Source organism: Ambystoma mexicanum, chromosome 5q (genome assembly GCF_040938575.1).
Source record: "Ambystoma mexicanum isolate Mex_15411 chromosome 5q, UKY_AmexF1_1, whole genome shotgun sequence".
Lineage (NCBI taxonomy): Eukaryota > Metazoa > Chordata > Amphibia > Caudata > Ambystomatidae > Ambystoma > Ambystoma mexicanum.
The window spans coordinates 1,381,757,876-1,381,775,176 of NC_090933.1; the positions used below are offsets into that span (position 1 = coordinate 1,381,757,876).

The window sequence follows — 17,301 nt, forward strand, 5'->3', positions numbered from 1 at the left end:
CAAACCCATGTTGCTCTTCATTGTCTTGTCTTCAACGTTGTTGGATATTAGCAATGATGGGGCGCCATCCCCACTAGATACTAGAGATGTGATGAAAACAGTTCTCAGGGTAACATTTAGTGATTTCCTGGTCACTGCATAGAGGGTTCAGGGGCTTTCTGAGATTGAACCTCGTTTGCAATTTTGAGAATCCACAAAAAGACGAGGTCTGGATCGTGTTATGGCAAACTGGCAAGTAACAGAACCAATTGCACACACTCCTTAACAATTAAACGGAGTGTGTTCGCCTGAAATCCACCCAGTGGTATTTTGTACAGGGCAATGAAAGTGGCACCCCTTTGGCCACTGAAATTCATTACATGGCAATAGTTCATTTGTATAAACAATTAGGAAGTCAGATGGGTCAATAGTGGGTAGTTGGAGGGAGTATCCCATACACTTTTTCACATTGCCAAACATATCATTCTATCGGTCTCTGACACATGCATGTGCTTTCTGTCAATCTTAAGGGAAGGTCATGTGTTTTGGAGTTTATCTGGTTTTAAAGTTCATTCCAATTATTAGGGTGCATGTCGCCAATGGATGGTCCCCTATTATTCAAAGTCTTGCTAGTTACTACGTGAGTAATTAACTGATGCACAGCGATGTTACTGAGATCCAGTCTGCCTGTAACATGTGATGCCTGCAATGGTGAACAATTTGAAACTAATAATGTGCTTCTTTTATTTCAATAGATGACGGATGCCCCAGAAAATGGAACCACAGTGATTGTTAAATTCTCTGGACTAATAAACTGCAACACTTCAAACCAGCATTACAGGCTAGCAATGGCAGCATTACAGGCTAATGATGGCTGCATTGCTGGCTAATGATGGCAGCATTACAGACTAATGATGGCAGCATTAAAGGCTAGTGATGGCAGCATTACAGGCTAATGATGGCAGCATTACAGGCTAGCGATGGCAGCATTACAGGCTAGCGATGGCAGCATTACAGACCAATGATGGCAGCATTACAGGCTAATGATGGCAGCATTACAGGCTAATGATGGCTGCATTGCTGGCTAGTGATGGCAGCATTACAGGCTAGTGATGGCAGCATTACAGGCTAGCGATGGCAGCATTACAGGCTAGCGATGGCAGCATTACAGACCAATGATGGCAGCATTACAGGCTAATGATGGCAGCATTACAGGCTAATGATGGCTGCATTGCTGGCTAATGATGGCAGAATTACAGACTAATGATGGCAGCATTACAGACCAATGATGGCAATGTTTTTGAAACCCCAGTGAATTCAAATGACTAACAGTATCCATGCACTGAATATATTGAAAGCTTCAGTCAGAGGAAAAAGCTTGTTTGTCACCAGAAGTGACCTACACATGAGAACGCTTGTCTGTGCTCTGAATTTGATAAAAGGCTCAGTGGAAAGGGTCACATGACAAAATAAACTGGGAGAAATCGTCCATGTGCACAGAATGTGGAGAATGTTGCCATCTCAAGAACATACTTATTGCCCACATGAGGACATGGGTAAAAATCTTTATCAGTGCACTGAATTTCAGAATAGCATCCGTTTTCATGATACACTTATCTACCAAAAGCCAGTACATACAGGCCAGAAACCTCATGTGTGCATTGAATGTGGGAAAGGGTTTGCTCGGAAGGGAGATTTTACTATGCACCAGAGAACACATACAGGTGAGAAACCACATGTGTGCATGGAATGTGGGAAAGGGTTTGCTCGGAAAGGACATCTTAGTGACCACCAGAGAACACATACGGGTGTGAAACCTCATGTGTGCACTGAATGTGGGAAAGGGTTTGCTCGGAAGGGAGCTCTTACTATGCACCAGAGAACACATACAGGTGGGAAACCGCATGTGTGCATGGAATGTGGGAAAGGGTTTGCTCGGAAAGGACATCTTAGTGACCACCAGAGAACACATACGGGTGTGAAACCTCATGTGTGCACTGAATGTGGAATAGGGTGTGTTCACAAGGGAGATCTTACTATCCACCATAGGACACATACAGGTGAGAAACCTCATGTTTGCACTGAATGTGGGAAAGGGTTTGCTCGGAAAGGAGATCTTACTATCCACCAGAGAACACATACAGGTGTAAAACCCCATGTGTGCATTGAATGTGGGAAAGGGTTTGATCGCAAGGGATATCTTACTATACACCAGAGAACACATACAGGTGTGAAACCTCATATGTGCATTGAATGTGGGAAAGGGTTTGCTCAGAAGGGAGCTCTTACTACCCACCTTAGAACACACACAGGTGAGAAACCTCATGTGTGCATTGAATGTGGGAAAGGGTTTGTTCACAAGGGAGATCTTATTATCCACCAGAGAATGCATACAGGTGAGAAACCTCATGTGTGCATTGACTGTGGGAAAGGGTTTGCTCGGAAGGGAGATCTTACTATCCACCAGAGAACACATACAGGTGTAAAACCCCATGTGTGCATTGAATGTGGGAAAGGGTTTGATTGCAAGGGATATCTTACTATACACCAGAGAACACATACAGATGAGAAACCTCATATGTGCATTGAATGTGGGAAAGGGTTTGCTCAGAAGGGAGCTCTTACTACCCACCTTAGAACACACACAGGTGAGAAACCTCATGTGTGCATTGAATGTGGGAAAGGGTTTGCTCGCAAGGGATATATTACTATCCACCAGAGAACACATTCAGGTGAGAAACCATATGTGTGCACTGTATGTGGGAAATGGTTTGCTTACAAAGGCTATCTTACTATCCACCAGAGAACACATACAGGTGAGAAACATCATGTGTGCACTATATGTGGGAAAGGGTTTGCTGAGAAGGTATATCTTACTATCTACCACAGGACACATACTGATGTAAAAACTCATGAGTGCACTGAATGTGGGAAAGGGTTTTCTCAGAAGGGATATCTTACTATCCACAAGAGAATACATACAGGTGAGAAACCTCATGTATGCATTGAATGCGGGCAAGGATTTGCACGGAAGGGTCATCTTAGTGACCACCAGAGAACACATTCAGGTGAGAAACCTCATGTGTGCATTGAATGTGGGAAAGGGTTTTCTAATCACGGAGGTCTTATTTACCATCAAAGAACACATACAGGTGGGAAACCGCATGTGTGCATGGAATGTGGGAAAGGGTTTGCTCGGAAAGGACATCTTAGTGACCACCAGAGAACACATACGGGTGTGAAACCTCATGTGTGCACTGAATGTGGGAAAGGGTGTGTTCACAAGGGAGATCTTACTATACACCACAGGACACATACAGGTGGGAAACCTCATATGTGCACTGTATGTGGGAAAGGGTTTGTCCACAAGAGAGCTCTTATTATCCACCAACGAACACATACAGGTGAAAAACCTCATGTGTACACTGAATGTGGAAAAGGGTTTGTTCAGAAGGGAGATCTTAATATCCACCAGAGAAAACATACAGGGGTGAAACCTCATGTGTGCACTGTATGTGGGAAAGGGTTTGCTCACAAGGGATCTCTTACTAGCCACCAGAGAGCACATACAGGTGTGAAACCTCATGTGAGCACTGTATGGGAAGGGGTTTGCTGAGAAGGGACATCTTATTAGGGACCCAAGAACACATACAGGTGAGAAATGTCATGAATGCACTGAATGTGGGCAAGTATTTTCTCAGAGGTGACACGTGATTTTGCTTAATAGTAGGGTTGAGTGGCATCTCAAACCATGTGTGATAGGCAGATAAGCACATAGTGCAATTGCATTACAAATGTATTCAGGTAATTGGCAGAATGTACAATTAGGAACAGAGAATTACATTTAGTTTGGTTTTCTGGGCTGTGCGCCAGTCTTATCTTTGTTTAGAAACACTCGAGCAGTTTGTATAAATTCACCTCTGACTGTATTGTAAAAGTCTGGGAAGTCCCGGTTTATTATAATAAACACAAATAAATGTTGTAGTTAATAACAATCTTTGAAGAACTACAATGTTTCCGGGCATAGCTGGATATGGTAGATATAAGAAAGAGGTTATTTAGCAACTTGCTGTAGCACGTTAAGAAAGCATTTACTAAGTTGGTCAAAAGTTCAGGCAATTTGCTGTTGGCCTTGCTTTAGACAACTGGCTCCTACTAAACGCTGACACTGAGGCATGATGCTCCGAGGCTATAAAAATGCTGGCTTTGGGGAGGGCTGAGGAGCTATTCTGATGGAGCTGAAAGAGACAGGTGGCAGACGGAAGCTGGTGGACCTAGGAGCAGACTGGGATCACTCTCTCCATGCAAACACTATGGGTGGGGAAGTGCCTCCTTTTTTCCTGATTATTGAAGCCACTAAATTGAATTTTTGGCTTTTTGGTACTCTTGCTATTTGATTTTGAGATTAACATTTTGTGACTGAGCTGTATGGGGCGTATTTCTAGCCATGGCAATCGGCTCATTACAGATCTTATTCTTAAATGGCTGATTCAAGCACCATGATTAATCCCAATTGTTACTGACACTTTTTGAAGCATTTTGCATATTTGTGGTGCTTTTGATAGAGACCATGGTGATTTTGATAGGTGGCTTTTGGTATTTTGGGGATTTTTGCTTGGTTTGTACATTCCTCCACACTTCCAGCCTCCACCTCTCATCTCCTTACCTTCTAAGGATAGTGAGTATGAGAATCTGTTTTACTCATCTTTAATATAACATTTGTAAAGAGGAGATGTATTGAGAGGACAGGTCATTCTATGAGGTTGCCTAGCGAGATCTGCTGAGGTAGACGGGTCCCTTTGAAGTGCTTCTGAAATTATTGATCTTGAGTAGACATAGAGGCAATTCATTAATACAATGATGGCTGCATGTTTGTTAATAATAACCTTTTGCATATTGTGTAGTAACAATAATAGTAATGTTTCTTTATTCGTTCTTTCTCATAATTAAAAGATTTACACTATACACGAGAGTGTAAGGGCATTCATTGAGTGTTCATTACTGAGAATCTTGTCAGAAGCATTTGAACACGTGCACAAGTGTGGGGCATCTATTTGAAAGTACTTTGTATTGATGTTTTATACACAGTGCATATCTTTGTTACATACAAAAAGGGTTACGGGAAGGTTTGTGCATCAATAAGATATATGTAACATTAGCAAACCACACCTGTGCGGATAAATGAGATTAGCCACAGACTGCACGGGGTTGATTGCCAACTCTACTAATGCACAGTGACCGGTATATGCTTTTTCTTACCACAGCTCCTTTGTGGGGTGGGGTCTTGGACATTCCCCATCACTTTTGGCAACCCAGGTGGGAGCCACTACTTAGACAATCCTACACCCTAAAATATTCTCTCTACTTACCTACTAAAGAGGGGTTAGAGGGGTTGCTACGGGTCTGCCGATACAAGGAATTAAAGTAAAGATCTTAAAACACACTCTAGTGAAGAGCAGACTGTCTTTTTAAGCAAGTACTCTTAAACAGCTATCTAGCTAAGTGATACTAAAAGGGCTACCCCACATATTGATGTCCCTGTACCTGTGGGTTGTTCACGGATGCTAACAGGAAGAAGGTGTTTGAGATGTCAACACCAACTTTACAATGGCGGTGGCTGTGCCTGAAGGATTGCCAATGGAAACCCTGATTGCATTATATGAAGACACCTGGTGTCAAGCCAGAAGACGTGTTTGGAGCCATATACATTGTAAGGGATCTAGACCAAATGCAGTAAACACCCTATAAGCACCCTAAGGTAGCTTTGCAGCAGGTAGACCACCCGAATGGGTTTCAAGGAGGTTTGACATACCCCAATACCAGGGCCGGGCATGGTCCTTTCACTATGGAAGGTTTAACCTTAGAACATATCCTTAGGTTCCACCCAAATAGGGAGGCAAATGCCCCCTATACCAGTGAACAGACACTTTGACATTGTCTGCGCTCAAGCTGTAAAGTACTGGGCTCTGGTGGCTGCACCAGCAGCACCCAGACCAGTAATGGGAAGGAAGGAACACTTGAAATCCAGACCCTCTCCTCCTTCTGGGTCCCACAGGGCTGGAGGAGATTCCTAGATGATATTCCTCTAAGTTGAGTCATCAAGAGGCAGCCTACCCTTAAGTTTCTCCTCGGCAGAGGTCTTTAGCAATCATAATGCCAACAGGTTGAAATCCACCGATGGAACACTGTGATAGCTGGGCTCAGTGTATACTTGGTTATACCTGCATTTAATAGGGATTCCTTTGGTTACAGCAATAACGTCCATTATGGGATAGATACTGAACTCCCTGGGAGCAGAAGTGGCAGAGTTTAGGACTGACGATAGCTGGGTGTAATTATCCATGGTAGAGGGAGTACTCATGCCCATCATAACAGGTGAGTCAGTGGGACTAGAAGGTTTCATGTGCCTAGCAGTGTTGCCCAGTAGCCAGGAAAGGAAACTCCAGTTTGTTCACATTGTGACAGCTACTTACAGGTCCCTGGGTAGAAGTCCCTGGGAGAAGACAAAGAATTAGGTTAGAGTAAATATTGTAAAAGGGCACCACTGGTATCAGATGGAACCAGGCCGGAACTACTTCTCAGGGTTTCAAAAGGAAGGTCACAGACTTAAGTATGCTCCCTAGACGATTCCAGAGCAGACGTTTGCTCTATAAGGGAAGATTCTGGCTGCAGGTACATAATAGTGCAGAATGAAGGCACATTAGCAGCAAACACAGTTATGCACATAAATACACCAATAGTGCAGTTAGAAGCAGCTACACACTCTGGTATTGTAAATGGGAAGACACTACACTCCTGGTGGGTACAATGGGCCTCGACACCGACAGCACAAGATATAAAATATTATAAACTAGAACTACTCCAAATGTATAAACTGGAATGGTCTTTGCAACCTAAGCAGATGCAGTAGGACCAGACATCCAATTTTGGATGTTTGCAAATATACTATACTGTGATGGAAGTGCTATTCCAGCAGTTTGGACATGCTCTAAGTGGTTTGCTGCCTGCACTGCTGTAAAAGGGAGATTCAACCACACAAATGTGTTTGAACACCAGGATACCCAAGCAAAACTTTTAGGGTATACATCAACTCATGTTGGTAATTTATAAGGCCTCCTCCTTGCACTGCAACCAATTAGTACACATGATTTCAATTTAATTATGCCTGATTCAGACTATGTAATACAAGGTTATAGATTTGGCCTGCAATGGTGGCAAGCCAACATTCAGAAATTATAAAGGCAAATCAATGTGTGGTGACCGGCTTCACTTAGCCACACTGAATGTTCCTTCTACTGTCAAACATTCTTCTGACAATTGCCTCCTTGAAGACTTTGATCTCGACTTCCTCGCTCTCACCGAGACATGGTTCAATGCCAGCTCGGTCACTGCTTTTGACTCCTTCCTCCCTGATGGCTACAAGAACATCTCCAAGCCGCGACCAAATCAATCTGGTGGTGGAGTAGCTCTGATCTTCCCTTAGTGGGCCCCTTCCTCTCTCATACCCACTCAGCCTTACTCCTTTGAAAGCCAAGTCTTGAAGTTTGGCATCACTCCTATTCTCTTACCCTTACCACCATCTATAGGCCCCCTGGCCCTGTCTCACTATTCCTATCGGAATGGGCAAAATGCTCCTCCTCTCTCCTGACTTGTACCTCTAAACTCCTCCTCCTTGGAGACTTCAACATTCACCTTCACTCCAATGGCTCTGGCTCCATACGCTTCTGTGATCTCTGTACCTCTCTCTCCCTTCCGGCTCAACCCACTGTGCTACACACACTTTCGATGCCTTCATTCACGCTAATCTTCCGTTCTCCAAACCTCTCTCATGGTCTGACCACTCCCTCCTCTCCTCCCACTTGGGACCTCTTGGCACCTGACTGGGCCTCCCCCAGCACTGCCAGCCTCCTTTGCGGTCATCCAACCGATGAAACAAGTGTCAGTTGCTGCATTTGCCCCTTACCTTCATCCCTCCCTCCTCTACTGACTCTCCCACTGACTCTGTCCTTGACAATCTTCATCTTGCTATCACTAACACTCTTGACTTTCCTGCCCCTGTCATGAGGATCCAACTGAAACATGCCCCCAAGCGTAACAGTTGGTATGACTCTGATCTAGCCGCTCTGAAACGCAAGTGCAGAGTTGCTGAACGAAATTGGCAGACCTCAGGTACATCAAACTGGCCTGTCGCCTGCTCCAAAGGCGATACCATCTCTCCATCCGCTCCAAAGAGAGGGTCCACATCCACGCCTGCATCTTTGGAGCTACTAACAACACAGCTGAACTCTGCAAGGAACTAGCCAATCCATCTGCAGCTCACCTCTTCCTTCTCAGGCCCTCTCTAATGCACTGTCCAGCCACTTCTAAAACTCAGGGCATTCTGACCTCTCTTTCTTCCTTCCCCTCCCCACTCCTCTCCCTATCCCACTGCCTCATTTGGCCTCACCCCCACTGCCACCCACTCCTCTCCTACAAATCGGATGAGGTCACTAGAGTAGTCTGCTCTATGAAGGTCTCACCTAAACAGGTGTCTCCCTGTTCATCCAGAACCATCAAGGACAATATCTCCTCCCTCGCACTGGCTTTCAATGATTTCTGCAAACACTCTCTAGCCTCTGGCTCTTTCCCCTTCTCTTTCAAGCACTTCCTTGTGCACCCCTTTTTAAAAAAGCCCTCTGCCGACCATTTCTGTCTGGCCAACTACCGCCCTATCTCGACTACATCCTTCACTGGGAAACTCCTGGCGAAGTTGGTCTTCCCCCAACTAACACAACATGCTGAGCTTGTTGGTTGTTTACATGACCATCAATCTGGATTCTGAGCATTCAGAGGAATGGAAACTGCTCTCCTGAACACCTGTGAAGAATTGTTTGCAAATTTTGACTCTAACTTGGCCACTGTTCTCATTCTCGTTGACCCCTCTTCCGCCTTTGACATGGTCAACCACTCTATCCTCATAAAACGGCTCCAAGATACCCTTGCTATCTCAGACCAGGCACTGGATTGGTTGACCTCCTTCCTCACTGACCACCCCTCCCAGGTGATCCTGGGCTCTTTCTCCTGCACCTCTCTCTCTCTCTCTCTCTCTCTCTCTCTCTCTCTCTCTCTCTCTCTCTCTCTCTCTCTCTCTCTCTCTCTCTCTCTCTCTCTCTCTCTCTCTCTCTCTCTCTCTCTCTCTCTCTCTCTCTCTCTCTCTCTCTCTCTCTCTCTCTCTCTGTTACGCAGATAGCACACAACTCTTCTTCAAGCATCCCTCATCCTCTCTATATTTCTCGTCTATCCTCCCTGACTGCCTGTTCGCTATCCAGTCTTGGTGCACCTCCAATGATCTATCTTAATGCCAGTAAGATTGAGATTCCTATCGGGACACCTGTTCCCTGCTTCCCCCCTGCACTCTGACCACCTTCTATGGGCTCTCCTCCTTCCTCTGAAGCTAGAAAACTTGGAGTCATCTTGGACTTCTCTCTCTCTCCTGCACTCCGCACATCTTGGACCTTGCCAAGAAGGCCCACTTTCAACTTCACCTCCTTAGAGGCATTCTCACTTGCCTCACCTTCCCCCGGAAGCTCAATGTCTCTAGAGCTCTGGTCCTCTCCAGGCTGGACTACTGTAACAGCCTCTTCCTTAACATGCCTCTTTCTTCCCTCCACCCTCTCCAACTAATCCAGAATAGGGCTGCAAGACTTATCCTTGGCTTCAAGTCCAGGGACTGTATCTCTCCAGCCCCACCATCTCTTACCTGGCTTCCGGTTGCTTCAAGGATCAAATTCAAGACCCACTACATCATCCATAAGGCTGTCTGGGGCCTGGGACCATGCTATCTGCAGCTCTCTCTCATGAAATACTCTCCTCCAATACCACTTCAATCCTCCAGCTCCAACTCTCTGCTGGTCAAACACTTCTCCAAGCAGAGAGCTGGGGTCAGATCTCTCACCTCGGCTGGCTCCCTCCTCTGGAACAGTCTCCCACTCTCCATCTTGAACCGGATCTCCTCAAGTTCTGCAAACACCTCTATACATTTCTCCTCTTCCTTCACTCTCTCTCTCCTGTGCTAACCATCCCCACAGTCGCTGAGATTGGCGACCAGGTTTCTCAAGAGTCCAATAGGGTCCTGGCCATCTGTCCAATCACCACCAGTATCCAATCCCCTCTGTACTGGCCTTTGGGCCCACACCAGCCTGTTGGGCGTTTGTCTCAGGCGTGCAAGTAGGTGGGTGGTTGACCTTCATCTTCACCTGGGATCTCTCTGCCCTCACACTTACCTGTTGCCTCCGTTAAAGGTACCTTTGGCACTTCTCTCCTGGGGGACCCTCCAGCACTTACCCCTGCCCCTCACTGACTTCTCATTCTCTGCACTTGTCACACAGCCTAGCAGGACCACTGTTTGGTGATTATTAATTGTCATTTGTGTTCAATGTCATTTGATTATTTGTTCACTTGCTCCCTTCCCTTTTCACTTGTGGCACTTTGAAACACTGTCTAGTTGTATAAGTGTAAATAAATAAAATAAAACATATCAATATAAATACAAGTGCCTTAAAAATGGCCAATAAAATAAAAATAAAATGAATATGCAACATCAAAATGGCTGAAACTCTCATCTGGGTTATGCATACAGATTCTGTGCGCAGTGCAGGCAATGCGCTTGCCGATCAGTCTGCAAGACAGCGGACTGTACAAAAGGTGATAGCAGCATTGACATGCTCTGCCACATACACAGGTGAGGACGTACAAGCATGTCTAGATGCAAATAGTCCTAATCCACCAGGGCTGCCCATCACATATGCCTACACTGTAAAAGTCAATACAGTAATAATCACTATGGGTCTCATTACAAGCATGGCAGTCCGGGAACTACGGTACCGGTAAGCATGCCAGTACCGTAGTTCCCGGACCACCATACTACGTGCTCTGCTCGCGGGTGCCGTTTCACCCACCAGGTTTTTCCTGGCGAGTGTAACGGCACCCGCGAGCAGAGCACAACTCTGTATGTGGCGGTGCTTCCGACCTCCCCATCCCCATTCAGCCCTATGGGCCAGAATGGGATCGGGAAGCCCTTGATTCGGGCACCCGCAAATGGGCAATTATCGGGTCCGCCAAGCTCGGCATGACCCGGTTCTTGCCCATTCGCAGGTGCCGGAAAAAATGCAATTCCGGCGGCAGCCGTGCCCTTAATAAAGGCACGGCTGCCGCCAGAGTTGTAATGAGGCCCATTGCCAAGTGTGATGAATCCTGCGGAATCGTCACAGAATTCCCACCTAAAGTCTCCTCCCGTGTGGCCAGGAGATGGCAGCCACTACCTGATCCTGACCTGGGGGGGGGCATCATGAGGGAGGGTCACATGAATCCTGTGGAGCCATCACTGAGCCCCACCTAAAGTCTCCTCCCATGTGACCAGGGGAGGGCAGCCACTCCCTGATCCTGACCTGGGGGTGGCATCATGAGGGAGGGTCACATGAATCCTGTGGAGCCATCACTGAGCCCCACCTAAAGTCTCCTCCCATGTGACCAGGGGAGGGCAGCCACTCCCTGATCCTGACCTGGGGGTGGCATCATGAGGTAGGGTCACATGAATCCTGTGGAGCCATCACTGAGCCCCACGCAAAGTATCCTCCCATGTGGCCAGGGGAGGGCAGCCACTCCCTGATCCTGACCTGGGGGTGGCATCATGAGGGAGGGTCACATGAATCCTGTGGAGCCATCACTGAGCCCCACCTAAAGTCTCCTCCCATGTGGCCAGGGGAGGGCAGCCACTCCCTGATCCTGACCTGGGGGTGGCATCATGAGGGAGGGTCACATGAATCCTGTGGAGCCATCACTGAGCCCCACCTAAAGTCTCCTCCCATGTGACCAGGGGAGGGCAGCCACTCCCTGATCCTGACCTGGGGGTGGCATCATGAGGGAGGGTCACATGAATCCTGTGGAGCCATCACTGAGCCCCACGCAAAGTATCCTCCCATATGGCCAGGGGAGGGCAGCCACTCCCTGATCCTGACCTGGGGGTGGCATCATGAGGGAGGGTCACATGAATCCTGTGGAGCCATCACTGAGCCCCACCTAAAGTCTCCTCCCATGTGGCCAGGGGAGGGCAGCCACTCCCTGATCCTGACCTGGGGGTGGCATCATGAGGGAGGGTCACATGAATCCTGTGGAGCCATCACTGAGCCCCACCTAAAGTCTCCTCCCATGTGGCCAGGGGAGGGCAGCCACTCCCTGATCCTGACCTGGGGGTGGCATCATGAGGGAGGGTCACATGAATCCTGTGGAGCCATCACTGAGCCCCACCTAAAGTCTCCTCCCATGTGGCCAGGGGAGGGCAGCCACTCCCTGATCCTGACCTGGGGGTGGCATCATGAGGGAGGGTCACATGAATCCTGTGGAGCCATCACTGAGCCCCACCTAAAGTCTCCTCCCATGTGGCCAGGGGAGGGCAGCCACTCCCTGATCCTGACCTGGGGGTGGCATCATGAGGGAGGGTCACATGAATCCTGTGGAGCCATCACTAAGCCCCACCTAAAGTCTCCTCCCACGTGGCCAGGAGATGGCAAACGCTACCTGATCTTAACCGTGGGGGCGGTATTAGCTGGGTGGATCACATGGGTGGAGAAGGCCATGAAGGGGTTTGTAAGGTCTCCGCCAGGAGGGACGTAGTATTCATCCTTTTGAGAGGGTGAGGTTTCCATAATGCCTGAATATCTGATGTCAGGTTGTCCTAGTTAAACTTCCTCTCCCAGACTTACTCAACATATAAAGTATAAGAGTCCTTTTGGTAGACGGGATACCAATATATGTAGGGAACAGGGAGATACTGTAACCATCTTTAGTAGTTATGATTCTTCATTAAACAAACCTAAGGGAAAATCATTACCTCCTTTAAGACCCTCCCACTTAAACATATAACATGCAAACCTAACATATTGGAAACAACTAGTAACATTATGGACCACAAGTCCCATAATGCTCTTGGTACTGAGACGAGGAATAGGGATGCAGAGGTACTAGACCATAGTGAGCAGTCTAGATATAAATACCCAAAACTGAGCGGATGGAGGGCAGGAGAGCAAGATGAGAGGCAGGGGAAGCCATGGAAGCAGGAGCTGTCTGAGCAGCTCGAGCAGAAGGAGAAAGCAGAAGCTGGGACTGGCGCGTTGTTCACAGCGGAACGCCATGCAGGGCAAATGGCGAAAGTCGGTATCTCAGACTGATGCATAGAATGCACAGCAGGAAGCGGTGTGGAAGGTGGCTAACCCAGAGGAGAGACAGGCTCTGCCGATCCGGCCTCTCATTTCAGTGAAACGTTACCAAGGATGCGTGTTTGGAGCAGCGGGTGCTCTTGTGACAGCCAGCCGGAGCAGAGGGAGGTGAACTGGATCTGTCAAGTGCTTTCGAGGGCCTGGCAAGCAAGGAATCTGAAGCAGTGAGTCCATTGGAGCCACCACAAAAAAAACTGGTGAGTTGGCCTATGAGAGGTAGGTAACATGGTGTGCTCCAAATGAGACAGGTGAATACAAATATACATTGATAATACCGAATTGTTAAATTGAAGATAGCAGTAGAACCTTGTAACCGATATTGCAAGAGTCCAGAGGGGGCAATAGCTCAAGAAAGTAAATGCAATCTTCCAAGAAGGACCTGGATGCAGGGGTACAGGTAGGCACCGCCTTCACTTGAAAATAGTTTTTCTAATAGTTTGGCTAGGTAGTTGACACCAGGACCCTGTGTACACACAATGTCCAAGACGAAGTTGCATAAGACTATCCAACTAGGTCTGGCGCTCTCAGTGAGGCTCGTGATGAGCTGTACAAATTATGCTGTAGTTTATCAAATTTACATAAAACTTCAGCAAAGCTTCCAGAGAAAATATTGAGAGATTTTTTATTTTTTTTTCAGAACAAACTTCAAAATCTTTCAATATTTCTTGAATTATGTTCCGGTTAAAGATACATTGAAAATGAGTGGTAGGCAGTCTACCAGGTAAAAACCAGGAAGGAATTTAGCAAGATTGCTGTGCAGTCAGTTAAATGCCACTGCATTTCGGAGTGAGTCTCCTTCTTCAGGGCGTTAAGCACACTGGCCCTCATTACGACCCTGGCGGATTTTTTCCGCCATCGACGGACTTTCCGGCCATGGCGCAAAGTCCCTTTACGCCATGGCGGATGGCGGACTTACCGCCCCATTCCGAGGTCGGCGGGGCGGTAAGTCCCCATTGACCCATTTACCCTTCCCCATTCCCATTTCGGCCCCATAGGGCTCAATGGGAGTGGGGAAGGAGTTAATTACGCCACCGTAAAATACGGTGGCGTAATTAACACCAAGGTCCCAGAGCGCCATGGATTTTTCCGCCCGCAAAAAGCGGGCGGAAAAATGACCATGGCGCTCCAGGAACTCGTAGTTGGCGGTAAGGGGTCCGCGCAGCTAACGCTGGCGCAGACCCCTTAGCGCCAGGGTCGTAATGAGGCCCACTGTAGTATTCAAAATATATGCAGGTAGACAAATCAGGACTGGAGTGAATTACATCAAGGGAAACAATCGGAAGTGAAGTGCATTATTAAACACATAATGCATTTGAATTAATAAGAGTTTGTAGGTAAACATAATCAACACGAGCCAACATATTGGAAATAAAGTGCACTGTTGAACACGTAATCCATTTAAATTGTTATGTTTTTACGGGTAAACATAGTAAATATTTGTCTACATACCCATTGTCAGCAAAGTTTAGTTTGTTTGAGGTGTTAGGTAAAAAAATAAATGAGAAAGAAAACAAAGAGAATATCCGGTTGGTTTTGTCCATTATAAACCATTAAAGCTAACATGACTCTGTGCATCGGATGCAGTGTTTCGTTATTCCATAAAAAATACCTTAATCATTTTTCCTGGTAGATTTGCACTGCTTCTGTGTGAGAACGTCTTTCTCAAAGGGCTGTGCTGTGAAAGAACGAGTGCGTGCGTGCGTGCGTGGTGCTCACAAGGTAAACAGGTGCAGTGAATCTTGCAGTGGGGGCTTCCCGTTGGGTGCTTCATGTGGGGGCTGTAAGAAAGATTATGGCAGGTGCAATTGGTACATAAATGAAGGCTTACCGATGAATGTTGTAGACGATGACAGTAGGAAAAGCGTTTGTCACCGCACTAATGGAGTAGGTTACGCTGTATTCTGTTGGCATGGCAACCCAACGTGGCGTAACGGAATGGCAGCTGGCCTGCTGGTGTTCCGGCGTTCCGGCGTTCCGGCTTTCCGGCGCCTCGCGTCCCGCATCCCCATGGAAATGCTTGAGTGTCGCTACGAACTGTTACTACAAACTGTTACTACGAACTGCTACGTATTGTGTAAGTGCAGTGCAGAATACCAATGGTAGATTGCAAAACAGGTGTCTGTTTATAGCAATGTGTAAATGCTTATAACCGTTAGTTTGTAACAGTGTGAGAATGCGAGCTCATGTCATGTGTCGCAAAGAGTATGGCAATGGATGGTAAATGTTGCTTAGTGTGGTGAAACATTATGTGTATTCTGCGTGCTTGCACACTATCGGCAAGAGTGATGTCTCTGACCGCTCGTGTGGATTCCAAGCAACGGGCATATACATTGCGTTACTGTCACTGCTGTGGGAATCAGTAAGGTGTATTACCTCCACGTCCACTCTTCCTCGTCCCAGTACTTACTTCATCAGGCCCCTGCCTCCGACACAGGACCTTCTTCTATTTTTTTCAATTCTTATAACTCCTCCCCCACATCGACGTCACTCAGTTTCATATTACCAAGCCAGAGCATGGGACCTTCCCCGCAGGGAGGGTGAGGAGGGTCGTCAGTACTGTGACGAGGAAGAGTAGGACTAGGAGTAATGAACATTACTGGTAAGTAATCAGAGTATTTCCTAGAACTCTGTAAACCCTATGTTGGTGAGCATTCTAGGTGTTATACACTGTGCGATGGGAGAGCGGGTCTCGATCTATTCGCGTAAAATCAAGATAACGGGTGGAACAATCTTATTCTTAATGCAAAGAATATGTACCTTGGTGTGCATTATAACATTGTGTAAACACTATGTAAGTGTACATTTCCAAGACATTCACCCTGTGCAACGGTAAAACAAATCTAAAAACATTCCTGTAACGTGAAAACATCTTCCAAGAGGGAGACATGGAGCAGGAGAACACCATGACCAGTATTGCCAAAGTCAAGAGGGGACAATAGCAAAGTAAAGGTAACATTCCAAGAGGGAGATGGTGAACAGGAGCACACTATAAGCAGTATTGCCAAAGTCACGAGGGGACAATAGCAAAGTAAAGGTAACATTCCAAGAGGGAGATGGTGAACAGGAGCACACTATAAGCAGTATTGCCAAAGTCACGAGGGGACAATAGCAATGTAAAGGTAACATTCCAAGAGGGAGATGGTGAACAGGAGCACACTATAAGCAGTATTGCCAAAGTCACGAGGGGACAATAGCAATGTAAAGGTAACATTCCAAGAGGGAGATGGTGAACAGGAGTACACTATAACCAGTATTGCCAAAGTCACGAGGGGACAATAGCAATGTAAAGGTAACATTCCAAGAGGGAGATGGTGAACAGGAGTACACTATAACCAGTATTGCCAAAGTCACGAGGGGACAATATCAAAGTAAAGGGGAGATGGTGAATAAGTCAAGAGGGGACAATAGCAATGTAAAGGTAACATTCCAAGAGGGATATGGTGAACAGGAGTACACTATAACCAGTATTGCCAAAGTCACGAGGGGACAATAGCAAAGTAAAGGTAACATTCCAAGAAGGAGATGGTGAACAGGAGTACACTATAAGCAGTATTGCCAAAGTCACGAGGGGACAATAGCAATGTAAAGGTAACATTCCAAGAGGGAGATGGTGAATAGGAGTACACTATAAGCAGTATTGCCAAAGTCACGAGGGGACAATAGCAATGTAAAGGTAACATTCCAAGAGGGAGATGGTGAACAGGAGTACACTATAACCAGTATTGCCAAAGTCACGAGGGGACAATAGCAATGTAAAGGTAACATTCCAAGAGGGAGATGGTGAATAGGAGTACACTATAAGCAGTATTGCCAAAGTCACGAGGGGACAATAGCAATGTAAAGGTAACATTCCAAGAGGGAGATGGTGAACAGGAGTACACTATAACCAGTATTGCTAAAGTCACGAGGGGACAATAGCAATGTAAAGGTAACATTCCAAGAGGGAGATGGTGAATAGGAGTACACTATAACCAGTATTGCCAAACATTCCAAGAGGGAGATGGTGAACAGGAGTACACTTTAACCAGTATTGCCAAAGTCATGAGGGGACAATAGCAATGTAAAAGTA

At 46.7% G+C, this 17,301-nt stretch overlaps 2 protein-coding genes across 3 annotated transcripts in view; one reads left to right on the forward strand and one right to left on the reverse strand.

Moving 5' to 3' along the window:
- LOC138498185 (zinc finger protein 268-like) overlaps positions 1-4,962 on the forward strand; it is an 83,357-nt gene extending 78,395 nt beyond the window's left edge. For both annotated transcript variants that reach the window (XM_069622067.1, XM_069622068.1), the window contains exon 3: positions 735-4,962. In XM_069622067.1, coding sequence (XP_069478168.1) covers positions 1,481-3,595 — 2,115 coding nt within the window. In that variant the 5' untranslated portion in view covers positions 735-1,480 and the 3' untranslated portion in view covers positions 3,596-4,962. The remainder of the gene's footprint in view (positions 1-734) is intronic.
- The window catches only part of LOC138498440 (zinc finger protein 208-like), a 460,194-nt gene that overhangs the window by 238,679 nt on the left and 204,214 nt on the right, over positions 1-17,301 (reverse strand). The gene's annotated exons all lie outside the window — the stretch shown is intronic.